The 19,115-nt window shown below is 41.1% G+C and overlaps 1 protein-coding gene across 2 annotated transcripts in view; it reads left to right on the forward strand.

The window, feature by feature from the left end:
* supt5h (SPT5 homolog, DSIF elongation factor subunit) overlaps window positions 1-19,115 on the forward strand; it is a 44,278-nt gene that overhangs the window by 11,758 nt on the left and 13,405 nt on the right. For both annotated transcript variants that reach the window (XM_085796587.1, XM_085796588.1), the window contains 17 exons: window positions 972-1,040; window positions 2,318-2,383; window positions 2,470-2,500; window positions 2,597-2,665; window positions 4,837-5,088; window positions 6,318-6,407; window positions 6,500-6,570; window positions 6,842-6,947; window positions 7,707-7,797; window positions 8,292-8,428; window positions 9,796-9,951; window positions 10,960-11,106; window positions 12,060-12,206; window positions 15,470-15,595; window positions 16,270-16,354; window positions 17,342-17,449; window positions 17,545-17,647. In XM_085796587.1, the coding sequence (XP_085652713.1) occupies window positions 972-1,040; window positions 2,318-2,383; window positions 2,470-2,500; window positions 2,597-2,665; window positions 4,837-5,088; window positions 6,318-6,407; window positions 6,500-6,570; window positions 6,842-6,947; window positions 7,707-7,797; window positions 8,292-8,428; window positions 9,796-9,951; window positions 10,960-11,106; window positions 12,060-12,206; window positions 15,470-15,595; window positions 16,270-16,354; window positions 17,342-17,449; window positions 17,545-17,647 (1,854 nt within the window). The remainder of the gene's footprint in view (window positions 1-971; window positions 1,041-2,317; window positions 2,384-2,469; window positions 2,501-2,596; window positions 2,666-4,836; window positions 5,089-6,317; window positions 6,408-6,499; window positions 6,571-6,841; window positions 6,948-7,706; window positions 7,798-8,291; window positions 8,429-9,795; window positions 9,952-10,959; window positions 11,107-12,059; window positions 12,207-15,469; window positions 15,596-16,269; window positions 16,355-17,341; window positions 17,450-17,544; window positions 17,648-19,115) is intronic.

The raw sequence follows: 19,115 nt of genomic DNA on the forward strand, positions 1-19,115 counted from the left end.
AAGAATAAGAAAATTTGCTCGTGTTTGAGATGAGACAGGAATTGTCTTATATAAAGAATAATGCTCGTTCAACAGAAAAAGTTTTTCTTAATGAAAGAGATAATTATCTCAGAATTTAATGAGAAATAGACAATTATGTCATAATTAACCCTCCTGTTGTCCTCCTGGGTCAAGGAAGGAAGGACAAAGGGAAAGAAGGAAGGAAAAATAAAGGGATAGTAAGAAGGAAGGACAAAGGGAACAATGTGAGGAAAAAAGGTGCTCAGGACATTGGTATACACACACACAAAAAAAAAGGAAGGAAAGATAGATGGAGGAAGGGAACAGTTTGGGTCAAAAAGGAAGGAAGAAGTAAGGACGAAGGGAAGAAAGGGAGGGAGGCAAAAAGGATTGTGGAAAGAATGAAGGGAAAAGGGAAGGAAAGAAAGATGGAGGGAGGAAACAGATCAGGTCAACTGGATCAAAAGAGGAAGGAAGAAGAAGTAAGGACGAAGGGAAGGAAGGAAGGGAAATAGGATTGTGGAAAGAAGGAAGGGAGAAAAGAAGGATGGATGGAGGAAGTGAACAGATTGGTAATAAAACGTGTTGTGTGGTGTTGGCTGAGGAATCCTTTCATTCTCTCGGCCCGTAACGAGCTCGAGCCTGAAGCTCGGTGTCTGTCTGATTGTTTAATGTGACAAGCTGAAGTAAACACTGTCAGAAACGTTCTTTTAGACTGAATACATTATGTACACATGTTGTGACAAATCATTTTGCAACCAGTCGGGCAGGATTTACAATGAATGAAAACAAACATTTAAAAAAGTCAATTTTGTTGATTTTGTTGGCAAAGTGGAACAGACGAGTAACCAGTAGCTGATTTGTTTTTTAAATCCCACTACTGCTACTGCTACTGCTACTACTACTAAAAACGTCATAAAACGTGTTTTTGTGATTTGTTGACTCTGTGTTTTGTTTATTTTTGTTAACAGAGACTCGAGGGAGGAAGCGCTGGGTGAATACTACATGAGGAAGTATGCCAAGTCCTCAGCAGGAGAGCAGTGAGTATTCTTTCCTTGGAAACAGAGGCTTTAATGGGCCGTAAAACCTGATTCAGCTCCTCTGTACGGCCCAATAATAACTGACAGACCTAAAGAAGTAAACCACTGTTGAATTTCCACTCTCCAAACACACACAACTGAACTGCAGAGAAATGCAGATAAAATAATGTGAAAGATCAAATGTAACATAAAGCAGCACCACAGACTGGACGCAGAGAAGTTCCCTCACTTTAAGGCTTCAAATTGTAAAAGTAACTCCCAGCTTCACTTTTTATTTAGAAGTGATGATCAGGTTGATTTGATTGATTTTATTTGGATCCCCATTAGCTGATGTAGTTTACATCAACTATTCTTCCTGGGGTCCGATCAGTGTAACAATAAAAATAATAAGATAAAAATAAAAATACAATTCAGAAATACACAATCCAAATAATAACAAAAGATTTACATAGACAACATACAGTATATAAAATCAACAGCATATAGTCAATAATCTAAACATCTAATCAGATATCAGATATAAGATATAGGGACACATGTGATTTTGTGAGGAATCATCACACATATACAGTGTCAAAACACACACTCAGATACAGCGACACACACAGGAAATAGATCATTTATGGGTACATTACAACCTTTAGTGAGCTGTCATTAGGTGTTTCTTCACCTGTTTTTTGAAAATGACCTTGCTCTGGGTTTTAGAAATGTGACCCGGAAGAGAATTCCATTCAACAATGGCTCTGTAGAGCACCGTTTGTTGTTTGAAGTTGGTTTTTGCTTTTGGAACACAGTATTTGCCACTAATTGCATGTCTGGTGGGATATGAGTGTGTAAGTTGTTCATATAGACAATCAGGGATTTTAAAATAATAAATGTCTCTCACAAAGGAGATTAGAGATGATTTTAACCTTGCATCTACTTTCAGCCAGTCAAGTTAACCCTGTCATTAATGTTGGATCTTAAGGTACAGTCAAGGGCAACGCGAGCTGCTCTGTTTTGAGCCCGTTGTAGCTTCCCTAAATTAGTTTTCGATGTTCCCGACCACACCATCGCACAGTAATCCAGTTGTGACAGTACCAGTGTTTGCAAGACTAATTTTTTCAACTTTGTTGTTAAGAAATGAGAGCATCTCTTAACTATGGCGATCTTTGATTTTTAGTTTGTCATCCACAAACTCTAACAGGATGTTTTTCTTTCTTTGTCAGTAAAAAAAGAAAAAAAAATGACGTGAGATATCTAAACCCTTCCTGCTTTTCTTCTTCTGTGGTGTGCAGTTACTCAGGAGGGTCCGAGGAGCTTTCTGATGACATCACCCAGCAGCAGCTGCTTCCCGGGGTCAAGTATGTCAAAACACCAATCACCAGCGAGTCGCCCGCACTCACGATGTGATGAGAGGCTTTAATGTTAATGTGTTTGTTGTCATTAGGGATCCCAATCTGTGGACGGTTAAGTGCAAGGTGTGTAGCCAACTATCTGCGTTTTCACTCAAACACACACCAGAAAACACACACACACACACACACATTCTGACACACACTGTCCTGTCCCATCAGATTGGAGAGGAGAGAGCCACGGCCATCGCCTTGATGAGGAAGTTCATCGCCTACCAGTTCACAGACACAGTAAGAACCAGCTTTGTGTTTTTACCACATGAGCCGTTTACATTCACCATACCAGAATTTCACTAGCTGACATTAGGGCTGAAAAGATTACTACACTAATTTGAATAATTCGATCACTAAAAATAACAAGACAAATTTCCTGAATTGAAGCTTTGTTTAATTAATTACACTCTTAATATACGTGGCTTGTGTGTCACATGGATCTTTATTACCGATACACAGCGTTGTCAGAGTTCAATGGACTGAAAAAAGGACAGAAAAGAGAGACAATATCAAAGGTGTCGGACTGTTTCAAGTTACGTCCACTGTAAAATTAAAGTTTCATACCATAACAACTCGTCCTCAATGATACAGCAGTTAAAGCTATAAATTATTGTCTATTTTCAACAAGGAACTATCATTGCATCCCTTGAATTGAACTGTGTCACATTGAATTGAATCGTATTGAAATCATATCAAAATCGTATCGAAGTCCTGTCGGATCGGACCGAATCGAATCGTTCCATTTTAAAATGTATCGTTCCTGAATCGTATCGTACCTCATGTATCGAGATACGATGCCCCCAGACCCAGAGACCCCTAGACCCCCCCACAGGGGTTTGGTCGCCCTTGGTCAGCCTTCTGGTACAAACTTAAACAATTGATCATTTATTGAATAATCAAAGAAACAACATTTTTAGAACAAGGTTCCTTCATCAGGTTTAAAATACAAGGCAACAAATGACGACAATTTATGCACACATGGCGAAGGAACCCTGAGTGGGTGGCGGGGGGAGTTGGAGGGGTCTGACCATTGTTGTGAGGTCAGACACACCTGGATTAATCAGTTTGGCTAATAATGTAAGACAGGAAATAAAGAAAGGAGGTGGCTTGAGCATAAATTGATGTTTTAGAGGTCTTGTAATGTCATGGAAACTTTTTGCTAACACAAAATCACACATGTGAAGCTGTAAATCTGTTTTAAAACAAAAACAGAATAACGTGAAAATAAAGTTTTTGAAGTTTTTATTGTTTTGTTATTATGATGTTTGGAAACTTCGGGGGGATTCTGGGAGACTTGCGGAGGCGCAGACGACTGGAGCTCTGGCCGGGGGGGGTCCACCTCGCTCCCGCTGTGGAGTTTCCAAATATCCTAATACAAAACAATAAAAACAGATTAACAGCTTCACATGTGTGATTTTGTGTTATTCTGTTTTTCCGTTCTGGTTTTAAAACAGAATAACAGAAAAACAACATTGTTTTTTAGTTTTTTTGATTTGGTTTTGAAACGGAAAAACGAAATAACGAAAGGTACACGGATTACCACTGTAGGTCCATGAGCTTATTTGAAATTGTTTACAACTAGCATTGAGGCAGCAGGTGTAGACAGTTGTGTTTAAGTTAAGATAAGCAGCTGATCTGGACAAAGTCAGGAAAGACAGAAAAGCTTTGGAGACACAGTCTGTTGTTGTTTTTTTAACCTGGACTTGATTAGTTGACTCTTGATGTCTGTCAGATTGTTTTTTGGTTGGGTTTGTTTTCGTCTTGAGGAACCACTTCAGATTTTCCATGAGAAACTCTCTATTAGCCAACCAGGGTGAGCACTGCAGAGCAGCGGGAGATGGAAAATACACAGAAGCTGCCAAGGACCAGAACTGACTAACTAACCCTAACCCGATCAGCAACACTCAAGTGAAATCACATTGGACTAATGTTTCCACAGATCCAACTAAATAACAGTAATGTCACGTTTCCAAGTTTCTGGTCCAGCAGTTACATGGATAGAAATGATATATAGGTAAATGGAAAAGATAGATGTGTTGAAATGTAGCATGAATGAGCAGGCTGTGTCTAATTCACACTGAGTGTAGCAGCAGTTTGTGGACAATCTACAGCTGAGAAATGTCAAAACATCCAACTGCACCAGAATAGAGATGTTCTGAAGATTTCCCAATAACGATTCTGATACTTGTGGTGTTATCGTACCAGTATCTTCTTAAGAAAAAGAAAAAAAAATATATATTTACATGTTGTTGGGATGTTTTCATGTTGAATATTCACTTGAATAACCCACCTTCCGCCCATTTTCTGCTTCAGCATAAAGATGATTCAGTTCCGTTATATTACAGATGCCAGTGATACTGTCTCTCACACTGCTGTAACTCTGCCCCCCCCCCCTCTCCAACCCACAGCCTCTGCAGATCAAGTCTGTGGTCGCCCCCGACCACGTTAAGGGCTACATCTACGTGGAGTCATACAAGCAGACGCACGTCAAATCGGCCATCGAGGGCATCGGCAACCTGAGGATGGGCTTCTGGAACCAGCAGATGGTCCCCATCAAAGAGATGACGGACGTCCTCAAAGTGGTGAAAGAGGTCACCAACCTGAAGCCCAAGTCCTGGGTCAGACTGAAGAGAGGCCTGTACAAGGACGACATCGCTCAGGTACTGAAAACACATCTGGATGTTCATTGGTGGCATTTTGACAAGACATAGGACAAATATTCTTGGAAAGATTTTGAGTTTTTGCAGTGCATGGCTGATGGATGGGAACACACACACACTCAGGCCTGTGATGATCAGCTGTCAACACGCTGACGTCTCAAGAGTTAAAAAAAAAAGAAAGAAACCTATTTGTATATTACACTATGATGTTGTTTACAAAATGATATCACACAAATTCTTTTTAAAGGTGTACAGAAATGGCCGTTTGTCCTGTTTGTCGTGCCGAGTTGTCACAAGCTGCAACACGAGTTTACCCGAGTGAGGAAAACGAATTTGATTGGTCGTTATGGAGCGGGCGGGATATTCAAAGCTTGGGGCGAGACCGAGCTCGGTGTGTGTGTGTGTGTCTCAGACGTTTGAATGACGGATGACGGATCCAATATCAGTGGCTGGTGAATCATGTGCAGGCTGACGTATAATCTGTGCACCTGCATTATCTAATGCGAAAAAAAAATACACACTTTCATCCCGGATTTACTCAAAAATAGAATTTTGCACAAAGTTTGGCCTCCATCGTCTGATAGATGAGTTATCACACTAATTTTATGACCCAAAGTGGGCTCAAATTCAATTTTCTTTTCTGTACACCTTTAAACAAAGCAAGTGCCTTCTGAAGGAGAAAAGAAAAAAAAAAGACAGAGCACAAACAGAGGCAGTAGAAGTGAGTCAGTTTGTCAGAGTCCAGACGAGGCGAGAGAGAGAGATAGATAGATAGATAGATAGATAGATAGATAGATAGATAGATGGATGGATGGATGGATGGATGGATGGATGGATGGATAGATAGATAGATAGATAGATAGATAGATAGATGGATAGATGGATAGATAGATAGATAAGTTTATTGGTCACATGCAAAGCTAAAACCAAGGTTAAAAAACAGTGCAGTGAAATGCAAAAAAACCAAGCTCTCGACTGTACCAATGAAAAACAAAAGTAACAAAAAAATTATAGTATATCATACCTCACATACCCTCACTCTCTCTCTCTCACACACACACACACACACACACACACACACACACACACACACACACACACACACACACACACACACACATTTTAAAATAAAACAATTGTAAAAACATCACTCTCAGTAATAGACTAAGATAAAAAAATAAGTCTGAGTCCCAACTCCTTGTAAAGATTTCCCTTCCTTTGCTCTCCAGGTGGACTACGTGGAGCCCAGTCAGAACACCATCTCCCTCAAGATGATCCCCCGTATAGACCTGGACCGGATCAAGGCCAAGATGAGTCTGGTAGGGTGAAATGTCAACCTGCGTTTTACCCTCCTGTGTGGCATCTTTCACAGTCGACTAACTGTCCATCTGTCCATTTGTGTGACCTGCAGAAAGACTGGTTCGCTAAGAGGAAGAAGTTCAAGAGACCTGCTCAGAGGCTGTTTGATGCTGAAAAGATCAGGTATCATCACACCCACACAGATACAGGCACATCCCAATCAATGAGAATATCATTGAAAAGTTCATTTATTTCAGTAGCTCAAGTCAAACAGTGAAACACATTATTACATTATTGGCTTTATTACATTTAAAATGGCCAAAATTATTACGTTATTGGCAGTTATTATGTTACTGGCTGTTATTACGTTATTGGCTGCTACACACCTTTTCACAGTCCGCCATCCTTTCCAAACCAGGTTCCAGATGTGGTAACTCTGTGATTTGATTGACAGGTCCCTGGGCGGGGAGGTGAGCCACGATGGAGACTTCATGATCTTTGAGGGGAACCGCTACAGCCGCAAAGGATTCCTGTTCAAGAGCTTTGCCATGTCGGCTGTGGTGAGGAGGACGTTTCACTTTGATCTCAATCCCACTTCTCTCCTCTGTTGCTGGTCTAGAAACATAATGAACCTTCTAGGGATGTACTCAATCCAGGTTTCAGTTTCAAATTCGGCCGAATACTAAAGCCTGTATCCTGACTGACATGAAGCTTAAATGCCCCACATGTGTTACAGTTGCAGTAAAACACAGTGTGTGTGATGTTGACTGCATTTATAATGATGACGGGGGTAGGATTTGGTATTCGGTTTCCAATTTGGCTGGATCTTAAAGGGACAACGAGGAGTTTTGGAAAAGCGAAGTGTTTTCACACTACATTTATGAGCCTCCGCGCACACCGTACATTTCTTCGACCGGCGCAAGACGGACTCATGTTTTCATTCATCAAGAATTAAAGTCAGAGGTTGGAAGACGATCACATACCGTCGTAGTTCCCACCATAAACGGAGATTCAGCGGCGTTATTCTCATGACTCGCCACGAAACCGAAAGTAAGGAAACGCTGGTCGGCTCGCCCAGCATTTCCACCACCACTAATAATAACAAAATAACCATAGAGACAAAACCATAGATTTATCTAAAATGGACCATTAACAAGTGGTAACGTAGATTCATCCACATTAACGTGAGACTTTTTTATAACCAAATAGAAACTCCTCGTTGTCCCTTTAAACGGTGGATTGCGTAGATCCCTGGAACCTTTTTAGGATCTGAACCATGAAATGATTTTCTGTGGGCTGTTGGTTTTTCTCTGTGACAGATCACGGATGGAGTGAAGCCCACTCTGTCGGAGCTGGAGAAGTTTGAGGATCAGCCTGAAGGAATCGACCTGGAGGTGGTCACGGAGTCAGGTTTGTGTGAGCTTTAATCCAAGCTTCATTTCCACCTGAGGGTGATTAAATCAAGTCAAATGTAAACTTGGAATTGTTGAATTCATTTACATCATTAAACTGTCAACAAAAAAAAGGAAAGAGTTATCTGAATTGTTCACCCTCAATCTTTCACAGCCTACATTAATATAATCAGATGTATTTATGTTTCTTGATTAACAATTCTACTGCTTATAGGTATTACAAGTGCAGTGTGACTGCATGTCCATATGAGCCAGAGCCAGAGGTTCTTTATTTGTGATAATCTGAATAATACAAATCTTGAAAAATCTTTTTGTCAATAACAATCTGAGGTTAAAGGATTAAGATTCTGGATGTGATTGAATAGTTGATTCTACAGTTTACCACCAGGTTATATGTTAGTTCATAATTGAAGTTAAATTCAGTGGAAAGCAAGAATTAATCACTGATTTATGATGACCGTTAAAACTCTGTGTGTGTCCATGCGCATGCAGGGAAGGAGCGTGAACACAACCTGCAGGCCGGTGACAATGTGGAGGTGTGTGAGGGAGAGTTGATCAACCTGCAGGGAAAAATCCTGAGCGTGGACGGCAACAAGATCACCATCATGCCCAAACACGAAGACCTGAAGGTACAGTTCACACGCAAAACACACAAAACCACACGTCTTCATGCACATTAAAGAGGAACTAAGCAGGATTTCTCCCGTGGCTATGCTACATGTTTACCTTCATTAAAAAGCTCTGAGTAATTGTGATAGTTAACTACATGACATGATGAGAACGGAGGCTCTCTGTCTTCACCTGGCGTTGATTTTTCACCGGCTTCGTCGTAAACAAATGCACATGGCCAGGTGGAGGGTTAGCAACACAGCAAAATAGAGACCGGACTTGCACAGTTCCTCTTTAAGTTATAAAAGGCCTTATTGGAACAGATGATTAAATATCATGATGACCATCGACCAACAGTACCTGTTGAGCTAATCAGATTTGTGATTGATCGATAAAAAGCTAATGCGATGAATTCTGATGGAAACAGTTCTTTGCCGGATAAACGTGAATTGTGATCACGTTTTTCGTAGGGATGGGCTTTTCATTCAGAAGCACTATTTGATATTCACTGGGAACCATTCGACCATTCTTTGACTATTCATCACCCCCCGCCAGACTAAAATGACAGACTAGAGACCTAGTCCGTCATTTTAAATGAGAAGCAGAAGTGGTACCACCTCTCATCACAGTCTGTCCTTTAAAATGAGAGACTTTCTGTCACAAAAGACTGAAAAAAAATTAAATTGTGGACTGTAATGAGAATCGGTACCAGAGAATATTGTAACAGTACTGCTTGTCATCACAGTGGTACTTTTCAATTAAGTCCGAACTCTCCTCTTGGCGTAAAAGTACGTTAATATTCGCCGGCACTGCTTCTCATTAAAGTCTGCACCCTGCAGAGTTTCGGCCGCGCCACAGTTTGATTTGTTTTTTTATTTGAAAGACTTCCACACAGAACTTTCTGATTCTGCTTTCTTTTTCTATGTTTCTCCTTCTCCTTCTACAGTAGCATCTAACGTAAAACCATCTCACAGAGCTGTATCAAATGCCCTTCGCCAGTAAAAACAAGGGAATATTTCCATTTTTTCAGACACTACTCCATTTTTTTTATAATTTAATGACTGTGTGAATATTTGTAAATCAAATATTTGAAAATCGTTGTCCATCCCTAGTTTTATGTCACCTCCTCTACGTATTTCCAGCCGTTTGTTGGTAGATACCTTCCATGTTTGCTAAAAAGCTCACTTAACTTTGCTAGCGTTCCTGTCGCTCGGTGTTTTGATCATATTTAACATTTTTCTACAATTTGAATGAGTTTTGAAACGTTATTTTTAGGTTGAAGAACTACATGGAGTTGACAGGTGAATAGAAACATAGCTAGAGTCAGTGAAATCAGATCTCCTCCCGCTCATCATTTGCCTCGCCTCTGCTTGTGTCTGTGACGCAGGACCCCCTGGAGTTCCCGGCACACGAGTTAAGGAAATATTTCCGGATGGGCGACCACGTGAAGGTGATCGCCGGGCGCTACGAAGGAGACACGGGCCTCATCGTCAGAGTGGAGGAGAACTTTGTCATCCTGTTCTCGGACCTCACCATGCACGAGGTGCCTGCTCCGTCCGCTCATGAATTTAATCTGTGATCAAGTCGTTAAGTTGCTTTGCTTTTTCAGACGCTAATAACAGGGTATCCGCGGGGTCTTGAAAAGTATTACAAGGTGATAAATCAGTTTGGGGAAAATTAAGACCCTTAAAAAGTATTAAAAATTATTTTCACAACTTTATAAAGTCTTAAATTTTGAAGGTATTTTTTCAGAATTAGCTGTCCAAGAGTGAGTCCTAAAAAACATTGTAAAAGTGTGTGAATGTATTCATTTATTTATTTTTGATAAACTTTGCCTTACCCCTCCTATTTTGAATTCTGTTGCATCATAGTGGTCTATAGTCTTAACTGTTACGTTAAAAGTGTCACTGATGTAAATGGTTACAGCTTGAAGTGGCGGTGAGGTGTTGAAAAATTTTGAGAAGGTCTTGATAAAGTCTCAAAAAGGTTTTAGAATTAACTTCAAGATTCCTGTATAAACCCTGAATAACACACCAGGGTCCAGAGCTTCACAGCTCAACAGTTGGTAACTATTCAGCGCTGTGTGCAGCTGCTGCAACTTGTTGGCTCAACTCTTTTGCTTAATTTCAACAGCATGCAACATGAAAGCATATTTGCTGAAAAAGTTAATATATCATATCATGAAGTAATTAGATTTCTTTGAATTTCATAGATCAAACGTAACAACACTCATGTGAAAAATGGAAATAAAAGTGATTGAGGAAGAAAACAGATGTTCAGCCATTCAGATAATTTGGAAAATTACTTGGAAAAGAGATTTCATGTTAATGGCACAGAAACATGGACTGAGCTCTTTGAGTCATAATTGTTTATTCATGCAAATCATTTCAAGGGTTGAGTTCACAGACCTCACGCACCAAGATGGTAATTTAATTCCACTCATGTGAATCGATTGACAGGATTAGACTTTCCACAGTAGATCCCTCGAGTTATGAGACGGAACATAATGGTTCTGACCCCAGTGTGTGTGTGTGTGTGTGTGTGTGTGTAGTTGAAGGTATTACCCAGAGACCTGCAGCTCTGCTCGGAGACGGCGTCTGGCGTGGACGCAGGCGGGCAGCACGAGTGGGGGGAGCTGGTTCAGCTGGACCCGCAGACGGTCGGAGTCATCGTTCGACTGGAGAGAGAAACCTTCCAGGTAAAATCAATCAATCAATTTATTATTTAAAGTGCAAAATCACCATGGTACATGGTCTCAATACACTTTCCAATAAAAACAAGTACAATAATAACAACAGATAAATAAAAAAACATTCGAAGAAACACCAGAGGAAAAGGATAAAACAGTTAAAAGTTTGTTTTACAATAATGACAGTCAATAAAACAATAGTAAAACACCAGAGGAAAATGCTAAAATAAGTTAGTTTTAATCAAAGTATTGGGTAAAAAGGTACGTTTTAAGGCGGGATTTAAAAATTGCGATGGATGTGGCATTTCTAATATCTTGTGGGAGGCCGTTCCATAAAAAAGGAGCGCGGTAGGAGAAGGCCCTGCCACCAGCTGATTTTTTATTGATAGATAGAATGAGCAGGAGGTTTGAACCAAAGGAACGAAGAGGACGTGACGGAGTGTAGGGAGTGAGTAGTTGAGATAGATACAGAGGTGCAAGACCATTCAAGGCTTTATAAGTTAAAAGAAGAACTTTAAAATCCGCTCTAGCCTGAATGGGCAGCCAATGTAGCTAGGACAGGTGTTATGTGATAAAATTTACTTGTTTTCATTAAAAGTCTAGCAGCTGAATTCTGGACAAGCTGAAGAGGCGCAGCAGTATTTGTCCATATAATGATTGTCAATGGATACCAACTTTCTTCGTCCAAAAAGACACACCAAAAAACATCCAAATAACTCCACACTGCTCGTCTGTAATGTCCCTCTTGTATTGAAGCCCCGACATGAGAAATTGTTCCGCCAGTGACACAGGAAGAGCAGTGAACCGAGACACTGGGAGCTTCCGCTACAAACAAGCTTAAAATATAGACTTATTTAATTTTTTTCAGAACAATTTCTCAGAAATTAGTAGATAATGAGTGAAATTTGAGTTTTGGGTGAACCATCCCTTTTAAAAAAAACCCGCCTGCTGTGTCCCCTCAGGTGCTGAACATGCACGGGAAGGTGATGACGGTGCGCCACCAGGCGGTGAACCGCAGGAAGGACAACCGCTTCGCCGTGGCGCTGGACTCGGAGCAGAACAACATCCACGTCAAGGACATCGTGAAGGTCATCGACGGGCCGCACTCCGTAAGGACCGAGCTCGTTTATCTGTTTCTGCTCCGTCGACATCTGTGACTAAATATTTGTCTGCAATCAAGGACTTCCTGCTTGAACGCAACGACGCTGCCCGTAACATTTTCAGTTTGGAGTCAGTTCAGGTCGTTCACACAGCAGAGTTGAGCACTTATATGAGTCATTTATTTCTCTGTGGTTTGTCAGTTCTCAACAAGGTGGTGACAGTGGAGCAGAGAGACTCACATTCACTGATAAGTTGAGAAGGTGGACCCAAGGATGTGTCATCATCAAAGTTAAAAAGCATCTTATCATATCTTTTAAAATGTGCATGCACAGACTAACCCAGGGTTCCCACGCGTCCTGGGAAGCCTGGTACATGGATGACTAACTTTCCAGTCATTTAAACCACAAACACAAACACAAATAGTCAAATGTCCGAGAAAAGCTTGAGTTTCCCTGGAGAATTATTTATTTCATCATGACATCAGCTACCAGAGCTCTGTTTAACTTTTTCAGACCCCACCAAGGATTTCTGTTGTAAAGAAGTGCCTAACGTGTCCAGGGTTTCCTGCAGACCTTATTTGGCCAGCCGCCCCGACCGGCCTGAAATCTGTAGCGCCCGGGCTAGAATGTCCGGCAAAAAAAAAAATGATGCAATGCATGTGATCAAATCAAATCAATTAGTCGAATTAATAGGGCTGGGCAAGTTAACGCGTTTAACGCATGTTGCTCACATGCTTTTATTTTGTAAAAGTCTGTTGCTGGCTGCTGCGGTGGAGGGGTCAGAGTCGCCGGACACTTTTTACCGGGTAAATCCCGGTAAACATGCGCTAAGATTTCATGAATGAGTCTATTTTTCACCACAGAATAATAACCCTTCCCCTGCGCTATGCTGACCTGAGAATAATTCAGTCATACAAAGATTAGACTACTGGGGTTTTTTGTGCGCCCCTAGAGTTATCATCACCTTTCTCCCCTATACAACGGCCCTGCAGATAATTAATGACATGTCCTGAATCAAAAGGTGGCAAAGTGACTGGACTAACGAGTTTTGTTTTATTTTATTATTATTTTATTTAACAACAAATGTTATGGCACTTTCGTTCATATGGCAGCAGAACATTGAAATAAAAGTGCACTTTACACCACTTTTGAATTCATTATTGGATGAATTGGAAAAATTTTAATCGTTGGCCAGCCCTACTAATTAATTAAGGAATTAATCAAATTAATTAATTATTTTATCCTTTTTTTTGCCGAGAACCGTTATCGGGTTGAACCCCCCCCTGGCCAAAGTTTTTCCTGCAGGAAACCCTGGTGTCTACATGTCTTTTTTACTTATAGTTATTATCCTATGGGGACACAAATACAGCTCAAACGGAAACTGAACCTAACGAGAACTAACGAGAAAACCGGCGACTTTGAGTTGATGAGTGTTTCCATTATTGGACCGCGAGCATGAGGGTGCACATCTTTAATCTTTCTTTATTGTCCACAATGTGGAAATTTGTCTTTGGCTTCACCACATAAAATACCACATGATAACACACATAAATAACATGTCAGTCAATACACAGAGAAAGAGAGAGAGAAGGTGATGCACACAGCTCTAAAATGTCCTGGAATGTGTTCATGAATTTAAATCAGACTTCTGGAGGAATAAACATAGAAACAATCATGCACAAAATCAGGGACAACTGTGGAAAAGAACACTTCTCCAAAGCATGAAAGGTTGGCGAAGTGTTGGTGTATGGTGTGATAACATGTCTGTCAGACTGTAGCAGTTGGTCAAGGTCCTGGAAAATGATTTTGTGAAAAGAGTGGGAACCATGTAGCCCTTAAGTTTCATTTGCAAATATTTGCAGACAAGCACCAGAGACACGAGAGTCATTGTTCACGTCTTGTGAACCTTGTGTGAGCCTGGACAATCCAGTGGGACCATTCTCCTCTGATCTACCACAGGATTTCAATGATATTTCAAAGAAAGTCTGGATTTTAGTGGGAGCGGTCACAGCAGCTGTGGTTTGGATATTATATTTATTGCATTTTTTTTTTAAAGATTTTGCTCGTTTGTTGAGTTGAGTGGTTAAGCCCTGTATTACAGAAAAATGTCACAAAGAGCTTCCAGCTCTGAGTAACATAAACATCACTAAACACAGTGACTCTGGGGTATGCTACTGTTAATTCAATTCAAATCTGTTTTCAGGGTTGATGCTGCTGCATGTCTGTAAATTACATCACCATAGTCTAGAGTGGAAAGAAGAGTTGCTTCCACAATCCTTTTTCTACGGAACATAAGAAAACTATATTTATTTCTATACAAGAAGCCAACCTTCTGACGCAGCGATGTTAGGACATCATAGCTGGATTTCAACCTAGGGAGTCTGCACATTACAGATTTTTTTTTGTCAATTCTCACATTTTGGGGGCCGGAAGGCAAGACAAACACCCAGATATATGTTAAAGAGCTTTCAAACAGTGATATTTCCATAATATGTCCCCTTTAACATAGGGTCAGTGGGCGATATGTTGATATTAGATCGTGAAGGTTTAGAGTGTGTAGACGATCTGCCAAAGTGCAGAGATCGTAGGATCGTCTGGGGCTCATTCTATAAATTGCAGTTCTATGCTGCAAAGCGCAAACAAAGGACATTTGCAAAGTTTGCTAAAAGAGAAAACAACAGTTACTTTAGTTTGTATTTTTATTTGACCCTTTTCAATCAGCTATTTAGTGTTTTGATACTTAAAATCCTGTTAAAATGACTGTGTTGAATAAAACAAACAGTAATGTCTTCATTGATATTTTACTTTCATGTTTATTGAAAGCTACCTTTTATGTTGCAAGAGTGCACTTTATCAGAGTGTTGTTGTTTACCTTTTACTATGTTTACATTGTTTGCACATGTTGGCAAAACTGCAACTATTTAGATTAAAATCTGTTCAGAAAGGTTCTTTGGCCTAAATTGTCTGTTTTTCTTTTTTCAATTTAAGATCGTGATGAAATCGAAATCGTGACTTCATTTAAAAAAAATCACGATATGATATTTTTGCCATATTGCCCACCCCTACTTTAACATTAATCTAATGAAAGGCGGCATGGAGTTCAGAGTTCAAAGGTCTGACACTACCATAACTTGACTGTTACTGAAGAATTGCTGATTAGGCTTGATCTGGTTGGAGAACATTTACTATACAGGCCGTAAAATGTCACCCAGACTTCACTGCACACCCTCACACACGCTGCTGTGTTCGTGTTTGTGTGTCTCTCCCTTCAGGGCCGCGAGGGTGAGATCCGTCACCTGTTCAGAGGCTTCGCCTTCCTCCACTGCAAGAAGCTGGTGGAGAACGGAGGCATGTTCGTCTGCAAGACCCGACACCTGGTGTTGGCCGGTGGATCCAAGGTCAGCGTCTCATTGGCTGCCTGCACTGATATGATGCATTTATGGGGACTATTGAATAATGTCACGTGTTTCGATATGGAATTGATGTCAGGCATACTGTACAGGCCAAAAGTTTGGACACACCTTCTCATTCAATGTGTTTCCTTTATTCTCACTGAAGGCACCAAAACTATGAATTAACACATGTGGAATTAACAAAAAAGTGTGAAATTGAACTGAAAACACGTCTTTTCTTCTTTGTCTTCTCTTTCTTCTTTTCTTCTTCCTCTCCTTCTTCCTCCTCCTCCTCTATCTCTGCCCCCACCAATTCTAGTTTCTTCAAAGTAGCCCCCCTTTGCTCTGATTACTGCTTTGCACACTCTTGGCATTCTCTTGATGAGCTTCAAGAGGTGAACCTGACCTGAAAATGGTTTTCACTTCACAGGTGTTGAGCCTTGTCAGGGTTTATTAGTGGAATTTCAGTGAGAATCTACAATGTAAATAGTCATGAAAATAAAGGAAAAGCATTGAGTGTGTCCAAACTTTTGGCCTGTACTGTATTTTCATCTCGATTGACTCTCTGCAGCCATTTCAGCCTTTGTTATTTCCATCTTTGCTGTGTTTGGGCCTTTGGTGATTGAACACATTTCTGTCTGCATCCTCAAGTGTGTGTGTGTGTGTGTTTGCTCTTTCAGCCCAGAGACGTGACCAACTTTACAGTGGGCGGATTTGCGCCGATGAGCCCACGGATCAGTAGCCCCATGCACCACGGAGGAGGAGGTGAGACAGAAAACACCTGGAAACACTCACTCCGCTGCCTCCTTCAAGCCTCCTTCTGCCAACATCTACTGGCCAGACCACGATAGCGTTTTATTCACTGTTCATTCATGTTTCCCTCTGGGTGAAGCATCTTCACTTCCCTCAGACCTTTCATGTAGCGCTGCCGTCAGATTAACGCTTCAGTTCACCATGATACCCATCCACCTCAGCTCCACTTTGTGTCAAGTGTTGATTAGCAGCCGTTACAAACATTACCTGACACACTTAAAGGAGAATTCCGGTCATTTTTGACCCCTAAACTCTTTTCCTGAGTTCCTGATGACACATTAACGGAGCATTCAGACCTGGCTCGTTTGGGCAGATGTGAACACAGCAACGGGCTCAGATGTGAGATGAAACAAGTGAGCAGAGATCACCATGAAGGTCTGGTCTGGGCTCGTTTCCGGTTTGTTTGCAGTGAGAACAAAATCCACTCAGCAACAGACACAACTGTATCGAAAAAACAAACAAACCAGCCTCTCACGCTGCTGATGTTCCATGGTGGTCGTTTTTCTTGTTTAGACTGCAGACGCATTGGCAGATATCCGATTTGTATCTGATTTATTTCCACATATAACGGGGGCCTGAATCTGATCTGACAATATCCGATTCCATGCGCATTTGTCCCGTTTACACATTCATGTTACAGATCCGATCTGAGCCACTTGAACCATGCAGTGTAAAGACAACCAAAATAACTCTGATGTGAGGTCATTGACTCCATCAGTTGATGCATGAGAATTGGCATGGAAAAAATTGGCCCAATGTTTTGTATCTGACATCAACAAAAAGCTTCCATTTCATTATATGTCCAATACTAAATAAATCTTTATTTCATTATTCCAGTATCACATGCGTATTGGTAGAGTTGGATGACACAGGTTCTGGTCTCTTATCTACTTTATCTACGTCTGAGTGTTGAATGGAGGTGCTATTTTGCTCCTGCAGGTGCTCAGCAAAGAGGAGGAGGCGGAGGAGGGATGGGGCGCGGCCGAGGACGACGAGACAACGAGCTGATTGGTCAGACGGTCCGGATCTCCCAGGGTCCATACAAAGGTGAGAGCGAGGAATCTGGAATCTGTGTCGGTACGATCAGTGAGGGTTTGTAACTAGAAAGAAATGGCACCGGTGACTTTCCCCCCGTTTCCCAGGTTACATCGGCGTGGTGAAGGACGCCACGGAGTCGACGGCCAGAGTGGAGCTGCACTCCACCTGTCAGACCATCTCTGTGGACAGACAGCGCCTGACCACCATGTACGTACTCGCTCACGGATACGGATTTAAGTTAGTTAGCAGCTGCTTTGGTGCTTCTATAATATGCTATGATTGGTCAATACGATTATGCGTTTACATATGGGCAGAGATTTTTTTTTAAACACGCTGGTGGCTTTTAGGGATGTCACGATTACTTGCTTTCACAATTAATCGCGGTATTAAACGCCACAATTAATTTATCGCAAAGATTCCTAAATACCGTCACTTTCCAAAAAAGATTATGTCAGAACCATCTTGACAAATGTGCGCCAAAGTAAAGGTAAATGTACAGATACTGGTCCATTTACCTAATATAACATTGAATCGGTAGGAATTTAAAAGTTTGTGTGTCATTTGTAACAAAAAAGAACCGATTAAAATAGACTTAAACATTTGGTAAAGATGACAATTAATTCCCCTGGGGAATATAATTGGTCCTTTATTAATAGAGCATTGCAATTATTTAGACTATATTTGATTTTACACGTACATAGTGTTGTGAAATTAATTAATGCATAATAATCGTGATAATCGTAATACCGTGATTATTTCTCTGGCAATAATCGTACCAAGAAAATCTATAATCGTGACATCCCTAGTGGCTTTGATTTTTTCTGAAACGGAGGAGGGTTTGCAAAAAGTGCCAGGGTGCGTGCGAACGAGGCCTCAGGCTCCAACAGTGCTGCTGCTGCCGCTGGAGGTTGAAGTCCACTAGTGTTGGATTCAGTCAGTTTGAGACATGTCTATTTAAGGCCTGGATCACAATAAGAAGCAGAACTCAGGGTCAGAGGAGTGTTACAATGTGCCAAGTTGAAGGTTTCCAAGCCTCCCTCATTCTTCCAGAGGCTCCTCAGCTGGAGAAGATTCTCAAACATTTTGACTTTTCCTTAGCGCTCTGATTTACCGAGGTTCTAGGTGCATGTGGGAATCATTTTCATTTTGGAAGGCTGCAACATAACAAAAAGTAAAAAGCAAGATACCACCTGTTTTCCAAGGCGCTTGGGAGGTCGTGTCCATGGTCGTGTTTGCCGTCACTGAGCAACCAAAACCGCCTTGTCACATTTTCCTAGCGTGCCTCACTGCCACTTAACCAGGAATTAAGTTAAAAAAGCGTCTCAGCGGCTTCAGTGCTCAATCTGTCTGTTGTCAGTTTCAGTCAGTAGAAAGCAGAGGACTCTACCGTCTTATGTTATGTGTAATAAAAGTTAAAAATGCAAGAGGAGGTCCCTTGTTGTCGTAGAGGTACCATTCAAGGACCAACGGAAAGCAGAGAATCCCACGATTCGGGTCAGAAGTTATTTAATCTTTTTTTAAACACTCTTATTTTTTTTCTTTTATTTTTTTTAAGTATATTTGTTTGGCTTTTTTGCCTTTATTTGATAGCACAGTGAGATAGTCAGGAAAGGGGGAGGCAGAGAGAGGGGGAATGACATGCAGGAAAGGTCTGCCCGACTTTAACCACTGCGCC

This window comes from Trachurus japonicus, chromosome 13 (assembly GCF_045865225.1).
Source record: "Trachurus japonicus isolate A0001 chromosome 13, Traja_1.0".
NCBI lineage: Eukaryota > Metazoa > Chordata > Actinopteri > Carangiformes > Carangidae > Trachurus > Trachurus japonicus.